The sequence below is a fragment of the Podarcis raffonei genome, chromosome 12 (assembly GCF_027172205.1).
Source record: "Podarcis raffonei isolate rPodRaf1 chromosome 12, rPodRaf1.pri, whole genome shotgun sequence".
In the NCBI taxonomy this organism is placed as follows: domain Eukaryota; kingdom Metazoa; phylum Chordata; class Lepidosauria; order Squamata; family Lacertidae; genus Podarcis; species Podarcis raffonei.
In genome coordinates, this window is record NC_070613.1 from 3,406,318 (window position 1) to 3,433,906 (window position 27,589).

Genomic DNA, 27,589 nt, shown 5'->3' on the forward strand with positions numbered 1-27,589 from the left:
TGATAGTAGTACAGATAATGCAGTACAAACATTTTATATTTTTTTTCTTCTTACACTTTGAACAGCGGCAGATCAACATTTTACCTAGACTGATGCAAGACGGCATTACTTGGGATAATTCATGGTCAACGTAGTTTCAGAACAGCCTAAACTAGATTCAGAGTTAGGCTACCAAACAGAAGCTGCACAGTCTTAATGTCCGTATCATGCGTTAGTCACGGAATCTGTCTAGCAAAATAAAACATTCTAGCATTTCTCAACCTGCTCATCAGCCACTGTGCTCCTTCCTAGCAAGGAAGCAAAGGATTTTACACATACAGAAAGTCCAGCTATGGCTGCTTTGTGGTTAGGTTTGAATGCGATTAAAGGAACCGATAAAGAGTTCTCATATGTTCAGGCAGTTGGAACCCCTTTCACGCAAAGTAGAGTGTTTCCGTTCCTCTATTCGTGCTCAGGATGGTTCCTGAAATCTTGACACGGAATCTTTTAAATGCGAATGGGAGATTTAGGGCAGACAGATTCACTTGCCTAGAAAGTGATGCTCAGAGTTTTATTTTCCAGCTTAGGGGAAAGCAGCGCCCAGAATGCCAACAGGTTAGAATTATCTTTTGTTGATAGGGAGACTGGAACTTCAGATTCCTCGATTGCAACTAATCCTGACATTACTCAGCACACCCAGTTTTGTTCGGTACTAACTCCCTGACACTATGCTGTTGGATTATACCACCAAGCTGTGAAAAAGCTAATTGAGTAAATTAGCGTTGCCTAACAAACTAAGCACATAACCGAGAACATGGATTATCTTTCACATTTTTGCAGGGTTCCCAGCTGTCAATCCAGAGAACACACCTAGAAGTCTGAAGCTCTAAGAATATAGCTAACCCAACCCCTTTCTTTCCTTCCTTCCTTCCTTCCTTCCTTCCTTCCTTCCTTCCTTCCTTCCTTCCTTAGTGCAGATGTCAAAGGTCAGGGGACTGCCCATTTTAACCCTTCTACAGCACCTAAAATTCAGCGGGCACCTAAAAAGCAGAAATGTTTTACTCCGTTCATCAAGATTAAAAAATACTTCCTGCAATTAAATAAGATTGCTACCATACTCCACTTCCTAGCATAATTGCGAATGAGCACATTCCATGCACAAGCAACCAGAATATTTAAGCAAAATAAGGTACGCCAAGCAACGTTCGGCAAATAACTTCATTTTAATGAAGCTGCAAGCGCATGGGAAGTTGTGTTTCGATGGAGCGGTGAAAAAAAATCCTTTCCTACAGAAGAATGTAAGGCATTCATTCAAGGTTCCCCCCCAAATCTTGACGAGATTATAGCCTTGTATCTAACTTTTTATGCATGGCTTTTTAGCACAGGAAAACGAGGAAGTTTTATGTTTACAAGGTAGCAGGAAGAGGGAGCGAAAGACCTAAGCACTCTCTTACGTCAGAAAACTCTTTAATTCATAATATGCAGCTTGGCACAATTAGCTGGACCAATCATCAGTGAATATTTCCTGCATTTAGAAAATGTGATAAATATCAGAAGGGCAAGCAGAACATTCTTTTTTTAGAAGCAAGACCTTGATAGCTTTATTCCAAGACTCACAGGCAGCTTCCACTGACGCTTTCTGCATTTGCTTTCACACAATTCCTCTCCTCTGGCCGGTCTCTATATGGCACAGGTACAAAGAGTATGTTCGAATATGAATAGTTTAAAAAACAGTACAAGAAGAGATGGGAAAAAGGGGGGGAAAAACAGAGTCAACTTTTTAAAAAGTCCGTATCAAGCAAAATTATAAATATGCTAGACAAATCAACTCCAAAACAGGATTTATTGTGTTTTGTTAGTTATCAAAACTATAAAAAGCATATAAATCAATATTTATAAAATAGGCAAATACCACTATTTAGTTACACAGCCATGATAACTTTTTTTTTTTTTTTGGTGCAAAGCAAAAACAAATTGGAATGTGGCTCATGCTTGTCCGTTTCTTCCTTCATCTTGAATTAGATGCTCATCACACACTGGATGAACTGCAGAAAGGGAAAGAGAGACGTGCGTTATCATCACTAGAGAGCCTCTGTGGTGTAGAGGTTAGGGTGGCGGACTGGGACCTGGGAGATCAGGGTTCAATCCCTCGCTGGGTGGCCTCAGGAGTCAGTCACTTTCACTCAGCCTAACCCACCTCACAGGGCTGTTGAGGGTATTCAATGACGAGGGGGAGAACCACGTAGCTCCTTGGTGGGAAAAGTGGGATATAAACACCGTATTTTTTGCTCTGTAAGACGCACTTTTCCCCTCCTAAAAAGTAAGGGGAAATGTGTGCGTCTTATGGAGTGAATGCAGGCTCCGTGGCTTCAACGAAAGCAACGCGAAGCCTCCGGAGCGCAGAGGGAGCGCTCCCGCTGTGCTCTGGAGTCTTCGCGTTGCTTTCGTTGAAGCCACGGAGCCTGCATTCACTCCACAAGACGCTCTGCTTTGCTGGAGAGGCGCTGCACAGCTTTCCCTCTCTGCGCAGCGCTCCTTCAGAATTCAGAATTATTTTTTTCTTGTTCTCCCCCTCTAAAACTAGGCGCGTCTTATGGTCAGGTGCCTCTTATACAGCGAAAAATACGGTACATGAAATACTGTATTTTTCGCTCTATAAGACGCACCAGACCACAAGACGCACCTAGTTTTTGGAGGAGGAAAACAAGAAAACAAAAATTCTGAATCTCAGAAGCCAGAACAGCAAGAGGGATCGCTGCGCAGCGAAAGCAGCAATCCCTCTTGCTGTTCTGGCTTCTGGGATAGCTGCGCAGCCTGCATTCGCTCCATAGGACGCACACACATTTCCCCTTACTTTTTAGGAGGGGAAAAAGTGAGTCCTATAGAGCAAAAAATACGGTAACTGTTGCACGATGCTTGCCAGAATGCATCAGTCTCGAGAGACAACGGAGTCCACCTCCGGGGGGTGAAGCATCAAAGTGACCTCCCTGGGGCTCAGGCCTGGCCAGTGTGTCTGGGGGTCCTGGGCTGCCCAGATGACAAGACCCCCCCCTCGGCCTCACTGGTGGGCTCCAAGGAAAGCAGAGCAAGACGTTGGGTACCAGCTGGGCTGCAGGAGATGCTGTAAGGAGGCGCACAAGGCGCCATCCAACCGCCTTAGGGACTGCACTGTAGAGGGGTGGAGAACTTGTGATCCTCGAGACCATGGGTAGGCAAACTAAGGCCCGGGGGCCAGATCCAGCCCAATCGCCTTCTATATCTGGCCCATGGACGGTCCGGGAATCAGGGTGTTTTTACATGAGTAGAATGTGTGCTTTTATTTAAAATGCATCTCTGGGTTATTTATGGGGCATATGTATTCATTCATTTTTTCTTCTTCAAAATATCGTCCGGCCCCCCACAAGGTCTGAGGGACAGCGGACCGGCCCCCTGCTGGAAAAGTTTGTTGGCCCCTGCTCCAGATGAACGGTTCTCAAACTTTTTACTCTGGGCCACGCTTTCAGAATAAGAATTTGCTCGCGTCACACTCAATTTTATATTGATCAGAAATGCAGTTGTAGCTTGGAAGTCAAACGGAATCAGTTCCGGAAGGTTGAATGGACTCCATTCGACTTCCAAAATGTTTGGAACTCGCGTCAGACGTTCGAAGAACGTTAAAAAACCAGAACACTCTCTTCCGGGTTTCGATCGTTCGGGAGCCAAGGCATTTGACATCCAAGGTACACTGGAAAATGCCACTAAGATTGTCCTCAATATCACCTGATGTCGCTCTTGCTTTCACTCTGAAAATTATCCATCCCTATTCTGCAAATCAGAGGACACGGGTGGCGCTGTGGTTTAAACCACAGAGCCTAGGACTTGCCGATCAGAAGGTCGGCGGTTCAAATCCCCATGACAGGGTGAGATCCCGTTGCTCGGTCCCTGCTCCTGCCAACCTAGCAGTTCGAAAGCACGTCAAAGTGCAAGTAGATAAATAGGTACCACTCCAGCGGGAAGGTAAACAGCATTTCCGTGCGCTGCTCTGGTACGCCAGAAGCGGCTTAGTCATGCTGGCCACATGACTTGGAAGCTGTACGCCGGCTCCCTTGGCCAATAAAGCGAGATGAGCGCCGCAACCCCAGAGTCGGTCACGACTGGACCTAATGGTCAGGGGTCCCTTTACCTTACCTATTCTGCAAATCATCAAAATTATTTTGACACTATACCATACTGCAGCAAGCTCTTAAAATGTTGCTTGGGTTGTCTCTGATTCTTCCTGCTACACTTGCTACCCTCTCCTGCCACAACCGTTGAGAACCACTGCTGTAGCTGAACCCCAACTCTTCTATCAGCTCCAGGGAGCATGGCAAATGGCCCGGAATGATGGGAGTTGTAGTCTAGGAACAAGCGGTCATGATAAGCCAGGGCTGATGAGAGTTGGGGTTCAGCAACACCTGGACGGCCGCAGGTTCCTCACCCCCTGTATGTAGTCAGAAGCGCTGACTACATACAAGGCAGTTTTCTAGATTTCTGTAGCTGCAAATAATGTCCCCAAGCTCCTGGGAGGAAGGACCAGAAGTTCAAAGCCTGGAGCTCTCGGCTTATAAGTTGCTGCAACTTCATCACAATGTTCAAGGGGGAACACAATCCTACGCTTCTAAGCAGGAAACGGACTTGAAGCTTACTTACATCATCGTACTGGAAGTTCACCATCCCCTGCTGAGCTGCGTCTCGCCTCCGAAAACTATCTGCAAATGCAGCACAGGAAAAGCCATGTTAGGACAGGGGCCAGGATACACAAAAGCCCCAGGTGGATGAATACAAGTGGGAATTTTGCATTTTTTAGTGCAGAAAGTATTGATCTGATGTGTAGAGATCTTTCCGATTCTACTTGCCGTATTTTTCGCCCCTTAGGACGCACTTTTTCCACTCCAAAAATGAAGGGGAATTGTGTGTGCGTCCTATGGAGCGAATGCAGGCTTTCGCTGAAGCCTGGAGAGCGAGAGGGGTCGCTGCGCACAGACCCCTCTCGCTCTCCAGGCTTCAGGAAGCTATCCGCAAGCCTTGCAAGCCCGGCACGACTTCCCGCCCGGCTCCCAAGGCTTGCGGAGAGCAGCCTGTTCTGGGGGCTGGGGTCGGGGGAAGCTCGGGCTTCCCCCCTGGGGGGGAAAATTTTTTTTCTTTATTTCCCCCCCCAAAAAAAACAACACCTTGGTGCGCCCTATGGGCCGGTGAGCCCTATAGGGCAAAAAATACGGTAATTCAAGAGGGATCTGGAAGCTTCTCTGCGTGAAAGAAGCAAGCAGAAGGTTCCTGATGTTTGGGTTATTCCTTCAGTGAAGCTGAATACAGCTGACGTAAACTGGTTCTGTTATCTCTTCTGACAAGGTCACGCTGACTATAATAATAAGGCCGGAGGGAGCCTGGGTTTCACTCTTTTCTCTCTCTCCTTCTTTCTCATGTGGTGTTCTGTACATAGTATGCTTAGCGTTAAGGTTTTAGACTTATAATAAGTTATTTTAAGTTTAAGTCTGCTGCAACTGGATTTCTGATGGACAGGGCCAATCCCAAATGTATTGGATTTGTGAGCATTCTGCTCATTTGCCTTCAGTAGCAGTAAAGCTCTGCTGGACGAAATATTCATTGCCTCTGGTCTATTTTTTGGGAATCCTGCAACACATTTAAGTTTTTACTCTGCTAACGATACGTTGGAATCTGCTCTGGATCAAGATTGAGTAGAATTCCACGACACGCACAGACGCTCACACCCACCCTCTCTATATCTGCCCGCCAGCCTGCAATTAAACAACACATTTTTGTGATTTATTTTCAGGCAAAAGCTTCTTGTTAGCAACCCTTTTGGGTGGGAGGACGGCATTACAAGATTTCCACCTTACTCTGCCCTACTCAAGAGTTCAGAACAACAAACCCCTGTGTCGCAAACTTAGCACAACAATACAAGCAACACGAAAACCAGTTTACTAGATAGCACTGCAATTCTTATTGCATAATATACATGAATTTAGTACAACAAAATGTGTACACTTGTGAATTCTCTAATATATTTGAAAGTGAATGAACACACGTCTGTCAATCTTTGAAAGCTCGTAGAAGTATAATAAGTCTATGGTTGATAGTAATAGATGCTATCCTGTGGCCTAAGCGGTAAAACATTTTTTAGGCGTTAATGGTGATCCTGGATAATCCGAGTGCTTCACTGGATATCCTCATGATCGCTGCTCCTTGTGCATTTTTCTAATATATAGGTTGTGCTGAAGAAGATTCCAGCGAAACAGTCAGATTATCCGGCATCACTGTCCTACGTTGTTCTTCACTTACTACTTCGGCACCATGAACGCCTCAAAAAAGTTTTACAATTTTGTTTTTGTTGTACTAAATCATGTATATTACGCAATAAGAATTGCAGTGCTATCGGAGAATGTGGTGAATCAATATGCTTAAAGTTGAACTGTTTAGAAAGAAAGATGATAAATGTTCAAGTTAATCTTTTAAGAATTTAGGTATTGGAAAACCGTTAAAATGATACGCACTGAAATCCAACCGGGGGTTACGAGGAAGTCACTTAACAATGTTATGAAGTTTGATTTAACTATGGTGGAACTCTATGTTTGCTTGTTTGTTTTGAAAAAATATTTCTGTGGAAAATCAATTTTAAAAATTGGAAAAAAAGAATCACAGTGCTATCTAGTAAACTGGTCTTTGTGCTGCTTGCATTGTTTGTTGTTCTACTCAAGAGTTCATCTGGAGTGTAGTGTTCGGTTCTGGGGAATGCACTTTGAGACACGAAGGAGTTTGGGAAAGAGAACGGGAGATAGCCAGCGATACTGAGCCCAAGTCCGGCACAGAAAGCTTGGCGGAACTGGATATGTTTAGCCTTTGATGAAGAGAAAAGAAGGATCTGGTTGCACTCTTTAAATAACCTGAAGGGTTGAGGCGCAGAACGGAGCCAAGAGCAGGTCTCCGCTGACCCAAATGTGAGGCTGGACAAGTTACAGGAGGGAAGATTTGCGCTGAGAAAAAAGTAGAGGACACTTGACAGCAAAGAGCAATTTGACAGTGGGACCCCTGGCTAGACGGGGGGCGGGCTTCAAAAGTTCCCAATTTTTTCTCTCTGGGCCACACTTTGAATAAAAATTTGCCTGCGTCACACTGGTTTTTTGGCAAGAAAAGCAAAACAAAGCAAGAAAAGCAAAACAAAGCAACGCCTAGCAGTGTTCGATTTATAACACAGAACGCAAGTACTTTATAATATGATCATGAGGCACCCAGAAAGTATAAAACAAGAACAGGAATTATAATTATAAACGAGCCTCTTACGTATATATTTTAAGTAGATATACAAAGTCAGTGGGCGGTGTGAGCTTGGCTTTTTCTGCTAGGTCTAATTTGAGACAAACAAGCTCCCTTCTCCTCATCAACGCAAACAAGCCTTTCCCTTTTCAGATCTTCTACATTTGTCAGAGTTTAAAATCCCCGTTCACAACGGTATGTCCTGGACAACTGTAGAAGAATAATCAGAAGTACCATACTTTTCGCCCTATAGGACGCACTTTTTCCCCTCCAAAAATGAAGGGGAAATGTGTGTGCGTCCTATGGGACGAATGCAGGCTTTCGCTGAAGCCTGGAAAGCGAGAGGGGTCAGTGCGCACTGACCCCTCTCGCTCTCCAGGCTTCAGGAAGCTATCCGCAAGCCGTGGGAGCCCGCGGGAGTTCCCGCCGGGCTCCCACGGCTTGCGCAGAGCTGCCTATTATCCCGAAGCCCCGGCGTGCTCAGCAGTCGCGCCGGGGCTTCAGGTAGCTCTGCGCAAGCTGCGGGAGGGCTCCCACGGCTTGCGGAGAGCAGCCTGTTCTGGGGGCTGGGGTCGGGGGAAACTCGGGCGCGCCCTATGGAGCGAAAAATACGGTATTCTCCAGCACTCTGTTCAAACAGCAACTCTGGATCACAGCTGGGCTTGTCCGCAGAATCCTTTAACGTCCTTGCTCTCATTTTGAAAATATATCTACCCATACTCAGCAAATAAATAATAATAATTTGATACTATACTATACTACACTGAAATGTTTAAATGTTTCATTGATTGTCCTTGAATAAAAATTATTGTTATTATTATTTTATTGAATCTTCCTGCCACATTTGCCATCCTCTCCCTGCTACACCTTTGGAGAACCACGGCCTTACAGAGACCTGCAATTCTGTGTTTCTGCGATTAACCTCAAAAAGGAGCCTGGTCTGATTAATAGAAATTTGAAGAAACAAAATCAGTCCGTCGTCATGAATTGAGAAAACCCCATACCAGTGAGAGCTCTGAGCTTAACGCAGCAGGCGATGTAGTCATCAAACGTGATCTTGCCACGAGTGCTGTATCGCTTGGAAATGCCGTTGATGGCTTGGGGACTCAGCCGAAATCCTGGACGGAAGGAGAGCGGGAATCATAAAACTGCACAATTGGAAGAGGGTCATCTAATGCAGGCATCCCCAACCTGCAGCCCTCCAGATGTTTTTGGCCTACAACTCCCATGATCCCTAGCTAGCAGGACCAGTGGTCAGGGATGATGGGAATTAATAATAATAAAATAATAATAAAAATTTATTTATACCCTGCCTTCCCCAGCCAAGACAGGGCTCAGGGCAGCTAGGTAAAGGGAGCCCTGACCATTAGGTCCAGTCATGACCGACTCTGGGGTTGCGGCGCTCATCTCGCTTTACTGGCCGAGGGAGCCGGCGTACAGCTTCCGGGTCATGTGGCCAGCATGACTAAGCCGCTTCTGGCGAACCAGAGCAGCGCACGGAAACGCCGTTTACCTTCCCGCCGGAGTGGTACCTATTTATCTACTTGCCCTTTGACGTGCTTTCGAACTGCTAGGTTGGCAGGAGCAGGGACCGAGCAACGGGAGCTCACCCCGTTGTAGGGATTCGAACCGCCGACCTTCTGATCGGCAAGCCCTAGGCTCTGTGGTTTAACCCACAGCACCACCCGCGTCCCTCAGGGCAGCTAACACCAGGTATAAAAACAATTGATTAAAATAAAACTTACAACATTAAAATGCAGCCTCATTTCAGTAGGCACTCAAATCAAAACCTTTTTGGGGATGAAAAACGTCAAATCTTCACCAAGGCCAACTATCCAGACCGTAGCTGTCAACTTTTCCCTTTTCTTGAGAGGAATCCTATTCAGAATAAGGGAATTTCCCTTGAAAAAAGGGAAAAGTTGACAGCTATGATTCAGACTGGTCCTACATGGGCCAGAAAAAAGCCGGGGAAGTCCCCAAGTAGGAGTTCCGTCACAGAAGGAGAAAGCAAAAAGGAAAGAGGGAATCAAACTGGCTCCAAGCCAAAGGCCAGGCTGAACAACTCTGTCTTACAGGCCCTGCGGAAAGAAATCCGATCCCGCAGGGTCCTGGTCTCATAAGACAGAGCGTTCCACCAGGCCGGAGCCATCACTGAAAAGGCCCTGGCTCTGGTTGAGGCTAATCTGACTTCTTTAGGGCCCGGGACCTCTAGGGTGTTGCTATTTATGGACCTTGAGGCTCTCTGTAGGGCAGACCGGGAGAGGCGGTCCTGTAGGTACGAGGGTCCTGGGCCGTGAATTGTAGTCCAAAACATCTGGATCTGGATTGTGGTCCAAAACATTATAAATTGAATTGTTGTCCAAAACATCTGGACTACAATTCTATATTCTAAATTTGATTATAAATTACAAATTCAATTCTAAATTATAAATTCAATTCTAAATTGAATTGTGGTCCAAAACATCTGGATCTAATGCAACTGTTTCCCAGCTCACCCATAGACGTCAACGCCTTCTGCAGCTCCTGGGAATCGACCGTGCCGCTGCGATCGCTGTCGACGCTCATGAAGTGTTGCCGCCAGCCGTTCAGCACAGCCCAGAGCTCTTTGAATTCATTGAAGCCCATCGTGCCAGACATATCTCTCTGCGCAGCGGATAAGGATCACTTCACGTCAATAACTGGATCAATATCCTTTCATGTGCTTGAGAAACATCAACTACGGTTTCCCTACACTCGTGTGTGTGTGTGTGTGTGTGTGTGTGTGTAAATGTTTTACATATTTTCCATTTAATAATACACATTCACATCATTATTATCCACTTTACCTCCCTGGTTCTTTAGAGCCTATCGATTTCCTTCCCTCTCGCCTCCTGGCTTTCAAAATTAACCTTTATATCATTGAATTTGGTATGTTTTCCAATTCCAATTACATTCATTGCAGAATAACTCACAATTTAAATAAATATAGAAAGGTAGAGAGCTTCTCATTACAGTCATACCTCGGGTTACAGACACTTCAGGTTGTGTTTTTTCGGGTTAAAGGTAAAGGGTAAAGGGACCCCTGACCATTAGGTCCAGTCGTGGCCGACTCTGGGGTTGCGGCGCTCATCTCGCTTTACTGGCCGAGTGAGCCGGCGTACAGCTTCCGGGTCATGTGGCCAGCAGGACTAAGCCACTTCTGGCGAACCAGAGCAGTGCACGGAAATGCCGTTTCCCTTCCCACCGGAGTGGTACCTATTTATCTACTTGCACTTTGACGTGCTTTCGAACTGCTAGGTTGGCAGGAGCAGGGACCAAGCAACGGGAGCTCACCCCATCGCAGGGATTCGAACCACTGACCTTCTGATCGGCAAGTCCTAGGCTCTGTGGTTTAACCCACAGCGCCACCCGCGTCCCTTATGGACCACCAAAACCCAGAAGTACTAGAACGGGTTACTTCCGGGTATCGGCAGTTGTGCATGCACAGAAGTGCTAAACCACGCTTTGCGCATGCACAGAAGCCCCGAATCGCAACCCGCACGTGCGCAGACGCACCACTGTGGCTTGCGAACGTGCCTCCCACACGGATCACGTTCGCAACCAGAGCGTCCACTGTACAAGCCTTCAGCTAACCCTGCTAGTGATGTTAATTGTTTACAATAATCTTTCAGATGTCGTATAAATTTACTCCAGTCCTTTTGGAATACCTGATCGTGCTGGTTTCGGATTTCCCCTGTCAGCTTCACCAATTCTGCAAAGTCCATCGTCTTCATCTGCCACTCTTCTTTCGTTGAGTTTCCCAACACTTTGGAGGGGCCACTGTCCCCTTGTTCCATAAACGCATCCCCAGCGACCCCTTCTCCCTTCCCCTCCCCAAACCAATATTCAGAATAGCAGTTTGCAAGGCCCACTTAGGAAGGTAATAGCACAAAATATTCTAAGCGGTAACAATGAATTGCACATTTACTCCAAAGCAGGTGAAAGCTATTTAGTTTAATTACCGTATTTTTTGCTCCATAAGAACCGTATTTTTTGCTCCATAAGACGCACTTTTTCCTCCTAAAAAGTAAGGGGAAATGTCTGTGCGTCTGCAGATCACAGATCCAGTGTGAAGGGGCTCAAAGCAACAGCTTAAATAGCATTTTTTTTACCTCCCTCACCCCCTGGGTAAAATAATAATAATAATTACAGCCACCTAGAAGCACAAGTCATAACTGCAATGAGAATCATTAATTATAATAATACAAATATTGTAAGTCAAAGCCAAATATGTGAAGGATACGTCGAGCATGGAGATCATGAGCCTGCAGGTCTCTAGGTTGAAAGCTGTTTAAAGAAAAACAGAAGCAGTCAACAAGAAAAATAAGGTGTTTTTTCCCCTCTCTCTTACCCCCCGCCCAAGCCAAGAGTGGTTTTCAAGGAGAAAAGTATGAACAGCATATGAATTCCTCAAGATGAGTTTTCCTTCATGATATGTACTGAAGTTCTCACCCTGGGCCAGCAGGGGGATACTGTAGATAGTTATGCAAATAAGGGATCGAAAGTGACGTTCAGTGATTGGATAGTTTTAGAAAGTTGTTACAGTAACGTGGTACTGGAGCTCTATATAAGCAGGCTGACTGAACCCTTCAGTTCAGTTCTGTTCTGGCCTCTGAATAAACAAGAGCTGTTGGAAGAATCGCTGTGTCGTCTGATATGTTCACCCACAACTTAACACTTCAAATATTTCGATATGTTAAAAGAGGGATAGGAAGAGATGCTTCAAAAAATGCAAGAGGGAAAGTAGCAACTTTTGCAACCAGTTCCGGGTCTTGTTGCTTTTGGGTCAAACTTACGTTTATACGCTCCTGCAATCCCTGACTGGGTCAGACATCTCTGCAGCTCGTCGGCATCTATTTGACCGTCCTGTGGAAAACAGAAAGAGCATCGCGCCAGGGTTACTGCCTTTGTGCCTGGGACCTGACCATCTCTGCAATAATAATAATTTATAATAATAATAATTTATTATTTATATCCCGCCCATCTGGCTGAGTTTCCCCAGCCACTCTGGGCGGCTCCCAGTGTTAAAACATGCCATGTTTGAGTTGATCAGGTCCAACATGGTTTCTTTAAACTAAAATTTGAAGCAAGCTTGCGGTTTTAAACTATGCAGACTTAAGAAAGGCAGTCCGTGGATGTCGTGGCCAATTTTAAACACAAACCCCTTAAACATTTCTAAAATGAAAGTCAGAAGGAACAGGCTCACATGCACTTAACGGACAACACACGTAACAGACGACATGCAGCATGTAAACATACATATTTCCATCTTTTAGTTGGTTATTGTAAGGAGTTTGCTCACTTCAATATTGGTTTCATTAAGTGAAGTTAGTAGGAAGGTCCCACATAAAGTGGTTTTATGAGCCTCCTGGCCTCTTCAAACACCACCAGTTAATCAAACTGGCAGGGCTCAAAATGCTTGGTTGACTGGGTACCCCTTTATATATGCATGCAGTTTTTGGTTTTTAATTTTAAATTAACTGTGAACATGCAATTTCTCAAAACAACAGAGACCTCTGGGATAACATGCAGTCCTGGAGAGAGATGACCAGGCTAGGACAAGAACAAACTTGCACACACCCTTTCCCCCGGTGCCTGGCAGAGGGGGTAGATAATTTATTACGGTTGGAGACCAGCTTATAAAACACACTTGGGGGTCCAATCCCAGAAGGAAAGCAAACATTTAAAACAGTGTACAACAATAAATTTAAAATTTATAAATGTGAGAAGCGTATAGACACTTAAAACTTTAAGATAAGCTGCCGCAGAGAGATGACCCAGCGTCACCCCTGGAACCGAGTTTGGGGATTTTCTTAACGAACTCGTTTGGATTGTGGGATAGTCTGCGCCTACACAGAATCTGGCGACCATCTGGGTCGTCTTATGATCTTTGCCTAACAGGAAAAGGTCAAATTTTTGCTCTTCCGGGAGGTCAGCGAGCCTCAACAGTAGGGGATCAATTGGTCTCACTGTGTGCCTCTTCATAAAAGGGACATCTAAAAAATAGATGTTCGGGGCTTCCTATTCTCCCAGTGAACAGGTGCAAAGTCTCTGAGCATATGGGACTTCTTCAAATATCTGAAGGGCTGTCATCACAGAGAAGTTGGACCAATGGATTTGCGTTACCAAAAAAGGAGATTTTGCCTAAATATTAGGAAGAACTTTCTGACAGCCTCAAAAGGTGAAGGACTCTCCCATCTGCCTGGGTGCCTTTAGACCTGCTTCAAAGGTGGTTAGACTAGATTGGCGTTTCCCAAACTTGGGCTTCCAGCTGTTTGTTGGACTACAACTCCCATCATCCTTGGCCACTGGGCCTGCTAGCTAGGGATGATGGGAGTTGTAGTCCAACAAACAGCTGGAAACCCAAGTTTGGGAAACACTGGACTAGAGAAACCTTGGGGTCCCATCTGACTCTACAATGCGTCTGCGATTCTGTGAGCTTCTGATCCTTGCTCCCGGCAAGCTTTTGTGTTTCGCAAGGATATCCTTATTGATGCAAAGCAGGAAAGCACACATTTGCCTTCCTGTTTGGACAAAAACAGCAGTGTCTAGTTTGGGACGAAGAAGGATCAAGTTCCTAATTGCTACCTGAAAGAGGGAGATGGTTCCAAAGGCTGTTGCTGTCTCACTCACATGCACATCTGGTCTTAAAATAGAGGCCCAGGACAGCTCTCCAATGTGTCTTTAATGGGCAACGTTTTCACTTCAAATGCCATCTGTGCCATTCCAAATAAACTGGTGCCATTTGTGAGAATAATAATTTTTATAAACATAATCTCTTCATTGTGGTCTCTCCTTCCTTGCAGGCTTTTAAGCAGAGGTTGGATGGCCACCTGTCATGGATGCTTTAGTTGAGATTCCTGCATTGCTGGGGTTGGACTAGATGACCCCTGGGTCCCTTCCAACACTATGATTCTGAGACTCAGGGGTGCCCAAACTTTTTTCAAAGAGGGCCAGATTTGATGATGAAGTGAACATGCGTGAGGGCCGAACGAAGTTGTTGATTGAAGTGTACCCCAAAGTTTTGAGCTTTTTTAAAGGGATTTTATCCCCAGGACATATACTGCCGCAGGGGCCAGATTAAATCAACCGCCAGGCCAGATTAGGCCCCTGAAACGGACTTTGGGCATGCCTGCTCTATACGATTCAAGCATCCGTCGTGCCAAATTTAAAAGGACCTCAAACGAGGCCGGAATTTGAGCGTCACCCTCAAACATGCAAACTATAGATGCGGAAAAATGAGTCATTTTTATAGCTTCGTTTCCCAGGGCAGGACATGCTAAACGCGTTAGGACAGAAACTTGTTCAAATAACTAAAAATAAAATAATTTAAGAGAGGCGATCAGAACTCTCACACGCCCTGTCTACATTCTGAAACTCACGTTCCCTACTAGCCCTGGGAGGAGTTTGGATGCAATGAAAACTCAAAGAGTCCCCATTCGAGGCTGCAAAGAGAGGATCGGAAAAGTTCACGTTGAAGCAAACCAGAGTTTCCCATTATGCCAGAACTCGGGAAACTGCGGTTTGCTTAAACTATGGTTGGCAAGAACAAGCCAGGGTAAAACTGTGGTTCCTTATTCTGGTTTGTTGCGATGCCACAGACTTCACCAACTTCCAGGTGCTGTTAGACCCCAACTCCCAGCAGCCAGCATGTCCAATGGGCAGGGTGTTGGACACCAACAACTTAAGAAAAGACCCCGTGTTAGGGGAAGCCTGGTTTAAAGAGACTGTTCTCCAAATTCAGACATCCCATGGGAGTGAAGTTTGCTTAAAAGTAGATCTGAAATATTCTAGTCTCCTCCTTGGAACCACAAAAGAGGAAGAGAGGGACGCATTAGAGACTTAAGGCTTGTTTGTGTAGAAGGAAACCGTATTTTCCTTGATACGCCCCCCAAAGGACATTTGTGGTCAATTAAAAAATATACTGGTGAGTCAGATAGAATGCAAGCAGCCTTATCGGAATTGGCATGAGCTTGTAGGCGTAGTGGAGGGGGAATAACAGTGAAATAGAAGCATGGGGGTGATCTATTGGACCACCAGGGTAATCGACAGATCTTCTTTGCTCTAAGTAAGTTATGGAGGCTTTTGGTTTTGACTGACAGATTTAATCTGACAGCCTAGTACAGAAGAAGTCACAGCGTAAGGGAAAAAAACCAGGCAGAGGCTGGGTACTTATTTTCTTTAATTTCTTTAATTTTCTTTAATTTTCTTTACTCCAGACTAGCCGTTTAAATGATGAGTCTTCTCTGCATTCTTTTCTTTTTTTTTAAAAAAAAATTATTTATAGTTTTCAAATTTATACATTTCATTAATTTTACTATCATTTTAACATTTCAAAGTCTGGCTTCCTTCCCCCCCTTTCTGCAGTTCCGTATTTTTTAATATCTTCTGCATATCCCAATTCATTCAATTTGCTCCTTTAACTATCTGCTTTAAATATGAACTCTTACGAAACTGCAGAGTATTACAATAATCCTGCCAATGGTTTTGTCTGTTTGCAATTCACCTGTAAATATTCAAATAAACCATTTCCATTGTTTTATAAAAGAGTTTGTTAGCTTGGTTTCTTATTCTTCCGGTAAGTTTCGCCATTTCTGCACATTCCAAGACGACTGGCGTTCTGAATTAAAACCCGAAGGCTGCATTTCAGCAGGAAGAAGAGCTTTTCCTTAAAACTCAGAGGTGCTTTTGCAAGTTCCTGCACTGCAGGGCGACTGGGCTACTAAAACCCTTGGAGATCCTTTGCAAGTCCACAAATCCAAGCTGCTCCCATGCAGTCAGAACATTTCATGGCTGAATCAGCCACAGATCTTCCTAGCTAAAGCCCAATATGCCAGCCACTTCTGGCACCCTTTGTTGGCTTACTATTCAATGACCGTTTGCTGAGCCTAATAAAATGAAGAATTATAGTAGGGACTGAAATACAGCATCTGTCTACAATTTGGGGGTCTCAATAGGGGCATTAAGGGGCGCGGGTGGCGCTGTGGGTTAAACCACAGAGCCTAGGACTTGCCGATCAGAAGGTCGGTGGTTCGAATCCCCACGGCGGGGTGAGCTCCCGTTGCTCGGCCCCTGCTCCTGCCAACCTAGCAGTTCGAAAGCACGTCAAAGTGCAAGGAGATAAATAGGTACCACTCTGGCGGGAAGGTAAATGGCGTTTCCCTGCGCTGCTCTGGTTCGCCAGAAGCGGCTTAGTCCTGCTGGCCACATGACCCGGAAGCTGTATGCCAGCTCCCTCGGCCAGTAAAGCGAGATGAGCGCTGCAACCCCAGAGTCGGCCACGACTGGACCTAATGGTCAGGGGTCCCTTTACGTTTACTATGGGGGCACTGGCTGCAGCAACTGTCACACTAAGCTGCATTACTTCAAAAGTCACCAAGCTAATGGAATATGCAGAAATGGCCAAACTGACGGGAAAGATCAAAAACCAGGAAGGCCAAGTTTTCCTAAAGGATCTCCACCCCCATCGTTCTGCCCGGACACTGAGGTCCAGCTTCGAGGGTCTTTTGGTGGTTCCCTCCCTGCGAGAAGTGAGGTTGCAGGGAACCAAGCAGAGGGCCTTCTTGGTGGTGGCACCAGCCCTGTGGAACACCCTCCCAGCAGATGTCAAGGGAATAAGCAGCTATCCTATTTTTAAAATAAGTAAAAAATTCCTTCCAGTAGCACCTTAGAGACCAACTAAGTTTGTTGCTGGTACGAAAGCTCATATCAATAACAAACTTAGTTGGTCTCTAAGGTGCTACTGGAAGGAATTATTTTTTATTTGGTTTCGACTACGGCAGACCAACACGGCTACCTACCTGTAACTAGAACTATTTTTAAAAGACATCTGAAGGCAGCCCTGTTTAGGGAAATTTTAAATATTTAATGCTGTATTGTTTTTAACACTCGATTGGGAGCCGCCCAGAGTGGCTGGGGAAACTCAGCCAGATGGGAGGGGTATAAATAAATAATAATAATTAGAATAACTTTTTAATATACTTAAAAGACCACTGTAGAAAGTTAAAATAATTGGCAAGGATACAATGACACTTGTAATGTGAAATGAACTTTGGTTACTGTGATTATAGAACGGATGGGTAACAGTAAAAGATGCAGGAAAAAGGAAAAAGATAACATTTTTCAAACTGGAACTCATGGAAGGAGGGGAGGAGGTTCGTAGGTTCGAAATTACTTTTTCTGTTTCGGAATGGTTATATTTATTTTGTATAAATTTATGTAAAACCAATAAAAAATTATAAAAACAAAAAACGTCACAACTGCTTTCAGGGTTCCACAGCCCTGGGAATATATGTCACTGGCAAAAGCACACACTAGGTGTTTGCCCCCGCTGCAGATGAATTAAGGGACAGCGAGGGGAAAAAAGCGTCTAATATTTGCTGTGTAAATTTGGGGGTGGGGAGAAGGGAGCCATACCTGCCCAGCAACCGCAGCAAAATAGCCATATAAAGGATCTTGCGCTTGGCCAGGAAAGGAAGGTCCGCCGGGGGCACTCCCATACTACAAATAAAAAAAAAATGGGAAGAAATTAAATCAAGGAATTTTCACCGTCGTTTTGAGCTGACTGGCACGCACGTTTAGTGGAAAGCCGGCCCTGCAGCCTTCCTTGGGAACGGCAGTCTCAATACACGCAAAACCTATTCTTAATCCCCGTGTTCATAAAAGCAGTTTCGACGGGGCAGCAACGAAACCAGCACGTGTTGCAAGTTCGGGTCCGACAAACACCAAATTGCAGTTTTAAGTCATCCGGCCAAAGGGCTGCTTTAAATCGCTAAGTCAAGTCACATTTCCCCACCAGCACTTTGAATAATTCTGCGGCAATGATGCTTGTGAACCAGTAAAACATATTGCACTTTTTCACTACCAAGGAAGGCACACTTCTGAATCATTCTGCAGGCTGCACCTACAATCCTGTACCCACTTACCTGGGGGTAAGCTTACTTAGGTAAAGGTAAAGGGGCCCCTGACCATTAGGTCCAGTCGTGGCCGACTCTGGGGTTGCGGCGCTCATCTCGCTTTATTGACCGAGGGAGCCGGCGTACAGCTTCCGGGTCATGTGGCCAGCAGGACTAAGCTGCTTCTGGCGAACCAGAGCAGCGCACAGAAACGCCGTTTACCTTCCTGCCGGAGTGGTACCTATTTATCTACTTGCACTTTGAGGTGCTTTCGAACTGCTAGGTTGGCAGGAGCAGGGACCGAACAATGGGAGCTCACCCCGCCGTGGGGATTCGAACCGCCAACCTTCTGATCGGCAAGTCCTAGGCTCTGTGGTTTAACCCACAGCGCCACCCGCGTCCCTGTAAGCTTACTTACCCCCAGGTAAAAAGGTCTAGGATTGGACAGTTAGTTGCTCTTAATTCCTACTGAAACTGATGGGGCTAAGAGGCTGCAACTAACTCATCCCCTTGACCTTTGACAGATCTCCCCATGTGGATTACAGCCTTACCTTGGTTCTTGAACGTCATCCGTTCCAGAAGTCCACTCAACTCCCAAAAACTTTCGGAAACCAAAGCACGGCTTCCGATTGGCTGCAGGAACTTCATGCAGCCAATTGGAAGCCTCGTCGAATTTCGGCTTCCAAAGAACGTTGGCAAACCGGAACACTTACTACCGGGTTGGCTGCGTTCGGGAGCCAAAACGTTCACGTACCAAGGTGTTCGTGAACCAAGGTACGACCGTACATAGAAAGGCAAGCTTTAGTTGGCAAGCTGAACCCAGTCGGAGTCCAACAGCCCAAAGCCCTTCACACCCCCTGCTTTCCAACATGAATTTTCTTCTATGGTCAAGTGCCCATAAAAAATATCAGGAGCACAGTTAGAAATTAGCCAGGCGCATTTTGAAGCTGGCGTGGGTCCAATTGCAACCACTCCGGGTGCCAGGCTAATGACTGACATCTCCACCTGGCTGGTCCCTCCAGCTATCTTAAGCAGGTCAGCAGAGGAGCTAATTTATTGCATTTATCTCCCACCTTTATAGCCAAGGAGTCCATGGTTCACCTCATCTAATCCGTACAACGACCCTGTGAGGTAGGTGAGGAGGCTGCGACTGACTCCAAGGTCACCCAGGGAACTTCAGGACCAAGTGGGGATTTGAACCCGGATCGCCCAGGTCCTTGTTCGACACTCTGACCACTACACCACACTTCCCTCCTAGAGTCCTTCTGTGATGGGGCAGCTCTACCAATTAAGTAGGTACAGTGGACGCTTGGGTTGCGAACGTGATCCATGCGGGATGCACATTTGCAACCAGCAGCGTTCGCAACCCGCAGTGGCGCACACATGGGTTGTGATTCGGTGCTTCTGCGCAAAGCACGATTTAGTGCTTCTGCACATGCGCGACTGCCAAAACCCAGAAGTAACCCGTTCTAGTACTTCCAGTTTTCGGTGGTCCGTAACCCAAAAAAATGCAACCTGAAGCGTCTGTAACCCGAGGTATGACTGTAAATCAATATGGGGAAATCAAAATGTCACTTACAGCAGGATGTGACATATTTTTCTCAAAGCTCAAACTTGTTTCATTCTGAATCGTTTTATTTGATGCTTTATTGCGCTTTTAAAGTGCTGTGAGATTTTTTTCTATCCAATAAAATACATTGGCATAGAAATGAAATAATAGTAATAATAATATAGTGGTACTTCTGCTTACAAACGCTTTGGGTTACGAACTCCGCTAACCCGGAAGCAGCTGCTCCTGGTTGCAAACTTTGCCCCAGGATGCGAATGGAAATCGCGCGCCAGAGGTGCATGCGCAGTGGGAAACCCCATTAGCAAAAGCACGCCTCAGGATAAGAACCATTTCAGCTTAGGAGCGGACCTCTGGAACGAGCCTCCTAAACGGCCTCGGTCCTGTATACCTGAAGGAGCATCTCCACCCCCATCATCCAGCCTGGACGCTGAGGTCCAGCACCGAGGGCCTTCTGGCGGTTCCCTCCCTGCGAGAAGTGAGGTTACAGGGAACCAGGCAGAGGGCCTTCTCGGTAGTGGCACCCGCCCTGTGGAACACCCTTCCAGGAGATGTCAATGGAAATAAACAACTATTTTACTTTTAAAAGACATCTGGAGGCAGCCCTGTTTAGGGAAGTTTTTAATGTCTGACACTGTATTGTTTTTAATATTCGGTTGGAAGCCGCCCAGAGTGGCTGGGAAAACCCAGCCAGATGGGAGGGTTATAAATAATAAATAATAAATAATTATTATTGTTATTATTATTATTAACAAATTAAGTTCGTAACCAGAGTACCACTGTAAAGCACATTGCAAGAAAAATAAAAGGTGCCTAAACATTCTGTTGTGGCAACCGTAACCTAGGGTTAAAGTGCCATTTGACAATGAGTTTATACTTCTGAATTAATAAAACTGGAGAAGCTGTTCTCTTTCTCTGAACAATGTCGGACTCTCCCTTTTGAAACGTCACTGAGCTTCTGCCGCACTTTCCCGTCAGTCTCTCCTGCCTCACCCCATGCCCACCCGGGAAACAAAGAGCGGAGCACAATGCAAAATGTTTGCACATGGCCAGTCACAGGCCCACAAATTTCTAGAAGTGAGAAACACAGGAGTCGCTGGGCAGGGCTTTTTGACGTGGAAATGCCCTTGTTTGCGCAGAGAGCAAACATCCATTGAGTGCTGGATATAAGCACACACACCTCCATTAGTTTACAAAGGGTGTGGAAAAATCTCTGAAATGGGCGCAGCAGAAGATTTTTCTCCTATACAGGTTGGGATCGGTGGCTGGATCCTATGACCTGGGGATCAGGCGCAGAGTCCTGTGGCTTGGTGCGTATTCTGGCTCAACATCTCCAGGATATCTGAAAACGCTTGACCTTCGACAGATCTCCCCATGAGGTTTATAGCCGTACCTTGGTTCTCAAACGTAATCCATGCCGGAAGTCCGTTCGACTCCCGAAAACGGTCGGAAACCAAAGCGTGGCTTCCGATTGGCTGCAGGCGCTTCCTGCAGTCAAGTCGGACAGTCGGCTTCCAAAGAACGTTCACAAACCAGAACACTTAATTCTGGGTTTGTGGCGTTTGGGTGCCAAAACGTACACCCACCAAGGTGTTCGAGAACCAAGGTAAGACTGTACAGTCATACCTCATGTTGCGTCCGCTTCAGGTTGCGTTTTTCCGGGTTGCAGACTGCCGAAACCTGGAAGTACCAGAACAGGTTACTTCTGGGTTCCGGCAGTTGCGCATGCACAGAAGTGCTAAATCGCACTTTGCGCATGCGCAGAAGCACTGAATCGCAACCCGCACGTGAGCAGATGCAGGTTGCGAACGCTGCGGGTTGCGAATGTGCATCCCGCACGGATCACATTCGCAACCCGAGTGTCCACTGTACATAGAAAGGCAAGCTTTAGTTCAATGTGTTTGACACAGGGTTGTCGATTAGTTTTAATATACCGTATTTTTCCGTGTATAACATGCCCCTGTGTATAAGACTATTTGGGGGGGCTAAAAATTGAGAAAATGCGGAGGAGATTGCCCTTGTATAAGACAACCCCAATTGTTTTACATTATTTTATTGTAAAAAACACCCTAGTCTTATACACAGAAAAGTACAGTACTTCAAAAAAATTCTGGATTTGTCACTGGGGGGGGGGGAATCTTTCAACCAGCCGAAATCTATTTCAGACTCCTCTCTATCTCTCTCATCGAGTTATTTTTCTTGCTAATGGTTCCTGATCTAATTTCCCTCTAATGTAAACCAAGGCCCATTATCACTCCACATTTATTTTTTAATATTGAAGATGCTGGAAAGTATTCTACTCAACCACAGTTACAGTGTTTTCTTCTTGTTGTTGATCTGTACGTCTTATCGAATGTTTAAAACTGTATTTTTAAAAAACGAAACATATATAATCTGGATTAAAATAAATACGAATACCTGAATGTGAAGCCTGAAAGGAATGATGACAAATGTACAATATTTACAGGTGTTTGTGTGAGGGGCTTCATTTTAAATATCCAGCCTTTTATTCTACCGACCAAGCTTGGTGGTTTTCTTCTAGAAGGCGGACGAGCTTTAGCAGTGCAGAGTTCAAGCGTCACCCAAGGGAGAGGAGAGGCAAATGGAAGCATCCATTTCTGCTCAAGAGCATCGTGGAAAGCAAACACATTACGCCCGGTAATTATTCCGGCGGCAGAGTCTCAGATGAGCTTTTCCCGCTCCTTGTTTAGGGCTTTTTAGAACCAAGCTGCAGAAGAGGCCATTTATCTTCCCTTTCGCCGCCCTCCCCAAAAAAGGAAGCGTGGCCTAGTGGTTTGAGTGTTTGACTTGAGCTCAGGGAGACGTGGATTAAGGCCCCCTCGCAGCCACGAAAAGCTCACTGGCGAACGTCACAGGCAAACCACTGTCTCTCACTCGTCCAGCAGCCTGTTTTGCAACCTGATCAGCGAGAAGCGGGTTCAAGTTCCGCTGCACGCAGAAGATGGGGGGAAACAACCTTGATGCCTTGTGACAATCGCAGCGCAACCAGCTGGCTGCAGGCAGGCAATGTTCCCTGCCTTTTGGAGCCTTTGTGGCCGCCGCAACATCAAAAGCCAATCCTCAGAGGTTGTGTGAACCGCCCTGCCCTGGGTCAAGGTCCAAAGCGCTAAGGGCGAGCCGTTATTTGGGCACCTGCAAAAGAACACCCCACACCCCTTTCCCCCGGGAGCAAAAATACGCACAATGAAGATAATACATTAACGAGCTGACACTGATTGCCTTTCAAAATCTTCTCCCTTGGGCGGCTGCCTCATTTTATCAACAGTAGGACTAGACCGGGGTCGGCAACCTTAGGCCTGGGGGCTGGATGTGGCCCATTCGCCTTCTCATTCTGGCCCACAGACAGTCCAGGAATCAGTGTGTTTTTACATGAGTAGAATGTGTGCTTTTATTTAAAATGCATCTTTGGGTTATTTGTGGGGCACAGGAATTCGTTCATATTTTTTTCCTCCAAAATATAGTCCGGCCCCCCACAAGGTCTGAGGGACGGTGGACCGGCCCACAGCTGAAAAAGATTGCTGACCCCTGGGCTAGACACAGAGCAATCCTACGGAGACTTGCTTTTGAGTAGACCACGGCGACACAGCGGGGCTTACTTGAGAGTTCACAGGACTTATCCTGATGACGATTTAATTAAAGAAGCGACTTTAGATGGAACCCTGAGTCTGTAGGAGCCAAGTCCTAGGGGCCCAGGGGTCTTTGGCCCTCCCAATAAAATATTTAAGGGGGTTAAAGGTAAAGGTAAAGGGACCCCTGACAATTAGGTCAAAGTCGCGGCCAACTCTGGGGTTGTGGCGCTCATCTCGCTTTACTGGCCGAGGGAGCCGGCGTACAGCTTCCGGGTCACGTGGCCAGCATGACTAAGCCGCTTCTGGCCAACCAGAGCAGCGCATGGAAACGCCATTTACCTTCCCACCAGAGTGGTACCTATTTATCTCCTTGCACTTTGACGTGCTTTCAAACTGCTAGGTTGGTAGGAGCAGGGACTGAGCAACGGGAGCTCACCCCGTCGCGGGGATTCGAACTGCCGACCTTCTGATCGGCAAGTCCTAGGCTCTGTGGTTTAACCCACAAAAGTTGATGGGCATTGCCGTTCAAATGATGGATGTGCATTGAATCACATGATTTATTATGCAGGGTGGGGCTTCCCCCCATCGCATATTTTATTCAAGGTTGGGTCCACTGACTGTGTCACTATTCACACTGATGGAGTAGTTTTCCTGCCAACATTTCAGCTTCATAGGACGGGCCCCAAATGCCTAACTTTATACAATTCCATTTGGTCTCCCTCATCCTACAGGATTTGACCTACACTGGCTCCCAGTCCATTTCCAAGCACAATTACAAGTGTTGGTGCTGCCCTTTCAAGCCCTAAACAGCCTCAGTCCAGTATACCTGAAGGAGAATCTCCACTCCCATCATTCTACCCGGACACTGAGGTCCAGCGCCGAGGGCCTTCTGGCAGTTCCATTCCTGCGAGAAGCAAAGCTACAGGGAACCAGGCAGAGGGCCTTCTCGGTGGTGGCACCCGCCCTGTGGAACGCCCTCCCACCAGAAGTCAAAGAGAAAAACAACTACAATCATACCTCGCGTTGAAGTAGCTTCAAGTTAAGTATTTTCGGGTTGCGCTCTACGGTGACCCAGAAGTAACGGAGTGCGTTACTTCTGGGTTTCACCACTCACACATGCGCAGACGCTCATAATGACGTCATGCGCATGCCCAGAAGCGGCGAAACGCAACCCGTGCACGTGCAGATGCGTGTTGCGATTACTTCAGGATGTGAACGGGGCTCTGGAACAGATCCCTTTGTATCCAGAGGTACCACTGTACCAGACTTTTAGAAGACATCTGAAGGCAGCCCTATTTAGGGAAGCTTTTAAAGTTTAACAGACCACTGTATTTTAATACTCTTGTTGGAAGCCGCCCAGAGTGGCTGGGGAAACCCAGCCAGATGGGTGGGGTATAAATAATAATTTCTATTCTATTCTATTCTACTCAACTGCCCACCCCCTGAACGACAAGGCCCCAAACGTTGCAAACTTATCTCATAGGGGAGATGTAGGAACCCACTAAGAAGGGAATCCAAGATGGATGGGAGTTTCTTAAAGGTTTCTTAAACTGAAGGCTAAAATTGCAGACGATTCCAGAAAGAAAGAAAAGTGGGAGGCGTCTAAGGAAACCGGTGTGGCTGAGAGTTAAGAAATGGAAGAAGGGGAAAATCACAAAGATTATACATGAATAACTAACGGCTGCAGGGCGAAGGTCAGGCTGGCGAAAGCTCAGAATGAGCTCAGGCTTGTAAGAGAGGTTAATAATAATAATAATAAAAGATTTCTTCAGCTATGTCTGAAGTAAGAGGAAGAACAAGCAAGCGGTTCTGCGTGGAGAACACGGAGAAATGATATTGGGTGACAGAGAAAAGGCGGAACTACTCCACAGCGGCTTTGCCTGTCTTCAGCCAAAAGGAACGTGACGCCCAACCTGGTGATAACGGAATAAATGGTGTAAGGAGAGAGCTGCAGCCCGAGATTGGAAAAGAGGTAGTAAGGGAACACCTAGCTATTTAAAATTAATTCAAATTTCAAGGGCCTGATGAGCTGCACCCAAGGGTGCTAAAGGAGCTTGCGGACGGTCTAGGAATCAGCATGTTTTTACATGAGTAGAAGGTGTGCTTTTATTTAAAATGCACCTCTGGGTTATTTGTGGGGCCTGCCTGGCGTTTTCACATGAGTAGAAGGTGTGCTTTTCTTTAAAACGCATCTCTGGGTTATTTGTGGGGCCTGCCTGGTGTTTTTAGATGAGCAGAATGTGTGCTTTTATTTAAAATGCACCTCTGGGTTATTTGTGGGTCCTGCCTGGCGTTTTCACATGAGCAGAATGTGTCCTTTTATTTAAAATGCACCTCTGGGTTATTTGTGGGTCCTGCCTGGTGTTTTTAGATGAGTAGAATGTGTGCTTTTATTTAAAATGCATCTCTGGGTTATTTGTGGGGCCTGCCTGGTGTTTTCACATGAGCAGAATGTGTCCTTTTATTTAAAATGCGTCTCTGGGTTATTTGTGGGGCATAGGAATCCGTTCATTCCCCCCCCCAAAAAAAAATTTATAGTCCGGGCTCCCACGAGGTCTGAGGGACTGTGGACCGGCCCCCTGCTGGAAAGGTTTGCTGACCCCTGCTTTAGCATTTAAAAAAACAACCACCCACAAAATAAAGCGGTGTATCCATTTTTTATGGAAATAAACAAGCAGAGGCGCCTGGAGGGAACGCCGCGCGATGGTGGCATGTATTAAAACATTACGCAACGTTGAAACATTTTAACCAGGAGGGGGAGAGCCCTGCGAGGTCGACCACCCACCAGCCAACGATCCTTTCCCCCCGCCCCCTTGGCGCCCCCATCCTCGCTTCCCACCCCATTTAGCCCCCTCCCCTAACGCCTTGCGGGGGAGGGGGAGAGAAGAGCGGGGGAGGGGAAAGGGGAAAGCGAAAGTGTGAAGAGGGAGAATGTGGGGAGGGGAGGCGCCCCCCCCCCGATGCTCTTTGCAGGCCTGCGGGCCGCGTGCACCGCGCTCCGAGGGCCGCCCTTGCTCCCCATCCCCCCCACTGGTCCATCCATCCCTGCATCCTCGCTCACCTGGCCCTGGTAGTAGCCACCTCCGGCGCCGGGATGCCCAGGATACGCCATGGCCGATGCGCTCCTCGCTGCTGCAAACCAAGCCGACCTCGCCGGCTCCGCGCCTCCTCCTACTCTCCGGGGAGGTCCGGGTCAAACCATTGGCGAGGGGGGAGGCGGGGGGAGGGGTCTGGAAAAGGGGGTCTCTGGGCGCCCCTCTGCAGGCGCTAGAGGGCTGAAGGGGTCTCCAAGGGGTGTCCAAAGGACTCTGGTCCCCCTCGCCCAGGCTCCGCAAAGTGGGGGGGTGGGAATGCTGGGAATGACTCTCGGAGGTTCCCCCCCTCCAGAAGTGGTACGAGCCGGACTTCCTCTTTCCCGGGGAGGAGAAGGAAAATGGAAACTTTCTCTGCGCAAAGGGGAAAGTCTTTTGCAAAAGCGCGCAGGGCGCTTTTGGCTCGCAGGGCGTTTCGGGTGTTGGGGGGGGGAATTGAGGATTTTATTGGGGGGTGGAAGAGGAGAAGGTTGCGTGCAAAATGCATGCATAAATATAAAAACATAATAAACACACAAGAGGTAGCCGCTCTCATATATATAGCTGACTGTGCCCCCAAATACCCCAGTAATAAGATCATTAAGTTTGCAGATGATACAATAGTGGTTGGTTTAATCAGGGCTGGAGAGGGGGAGGCGGCCTATAGGAAGGAAGTTGAGCAGTTGGGGGAGTGGTGCAGGAAAAACAACTTACTCCTTAACTTAAATAAAACAAAAGAGATTATTATGGACTTTAGGAAATGTAAATTGAATATTCAGCCACTTATTATTGAGGGGAAGTGCGTGGAACAGGTCTCGGTGTTTCGATTTCTGGGAATGGAGTTGAGAGATGACCTAACCTGGGGAGAAAACAGCAAAGACCTGACAAAGAGAGCACAGCAGAGGTTATATTTTCTGAGAATCCTCCGGAAAAACTATCTCTCAAAGGACCTGCTGATGGCATTTTACCATTGTACTGTGGAGAGTGTACAGTGGTACCTCGCAAGACGAAATTAATTCGTTCCGCGAGTTTTTTCTTCTTGCGAGTTTTTTGTCTTGCGAAGCACGGTTTCCCATAGGAATGCATTGAAAATCAATCAATGCGTTCCTATGGAAACCGCCTTCAGACCAGGTCCGGGGACAGTCTGTCCCCCGACCTCTTCTGAAGGCTGGGGGGGGG

The 27,589-nt window shown here is 46.6% G+C and overlaps 1 protein-coding gene and 1 long non-coding RNA gene across 3 annotated transcripts in view; one reads left to right on the forward strand and one right to left on the reverse strand.

The window, feature by feature from the left end:
* Positions 1 to 27,589, forward strand: part of LOC128423885 (uncharacterized) — a 130,940-nt gene that overhangs the window by 2,537 nt on the left and 100,814 nt on the right. The gene's annotated exons all lie outside the window — the stretch shown is intronic.
* On the reverse strand, positions 1,430 to 26,534 carry SRI (sorcin). 2 transcript variants are annotated; one of them, XM_053409439.1, is made up of 8 exons: positions 26,401 to 26,534; positions 17,704 to 17,787; positions 12,084 to 12,153; positions 11,531 to 11,574; positions 9,765 to 9,912; positions 8,274 to 8,387; positions 4,648 to 4,706; positions 1,430 to 2,024 (listed from the first exon to the last, which is right to left on the reverse strand). In XM_053409439.1, exons 1-8 carry the CDS (start codon positions 26,449 to 26,451, stop codon positions 1,998 to 2,000), a joined length of 597 nt encoding a protein of 198 aa, XP_053265414.1. In that variant the 5' UTR covers positions 26,452 to 26,534; the 3' UTR covers positions 1,430 to 1,997. The 2 variants fall into 2 exon arrangements, with proteins under 2 accessions (XP_053265414.1, XP_053265415.1); XM_053409440.1 differs by lacking the exon at positions 17,704 to 17,787 and having other exon boundaries at positions 26,401 to 26,533.

Excerpts from the sequence above, each read along its gene's own strand:
- SRI (XM_053409439.1), bottom strand. The coding sequence starts at position 26,451 with ATGGCGTATCCTGGGCATCCCGGCGCCGGAGGTGGCTACTACCAGGGC. Across the intron at positions 17,788-26,400 it reads GTGGCTACTACCAGGGCCAG|TATGGGAGTGCCCCCGGCGG; the intron begins GTGAGCGAGGAT and ends TTTTATTTGTAG. Across the intron at positions 8,388-9,764 it reads GAAGGCGTTGACGTCTATGG|GATTTCGGCTGAGTCCCCAA; the intron begins GTGAGCTGGGAA and ends CCTTCCGTCCAG.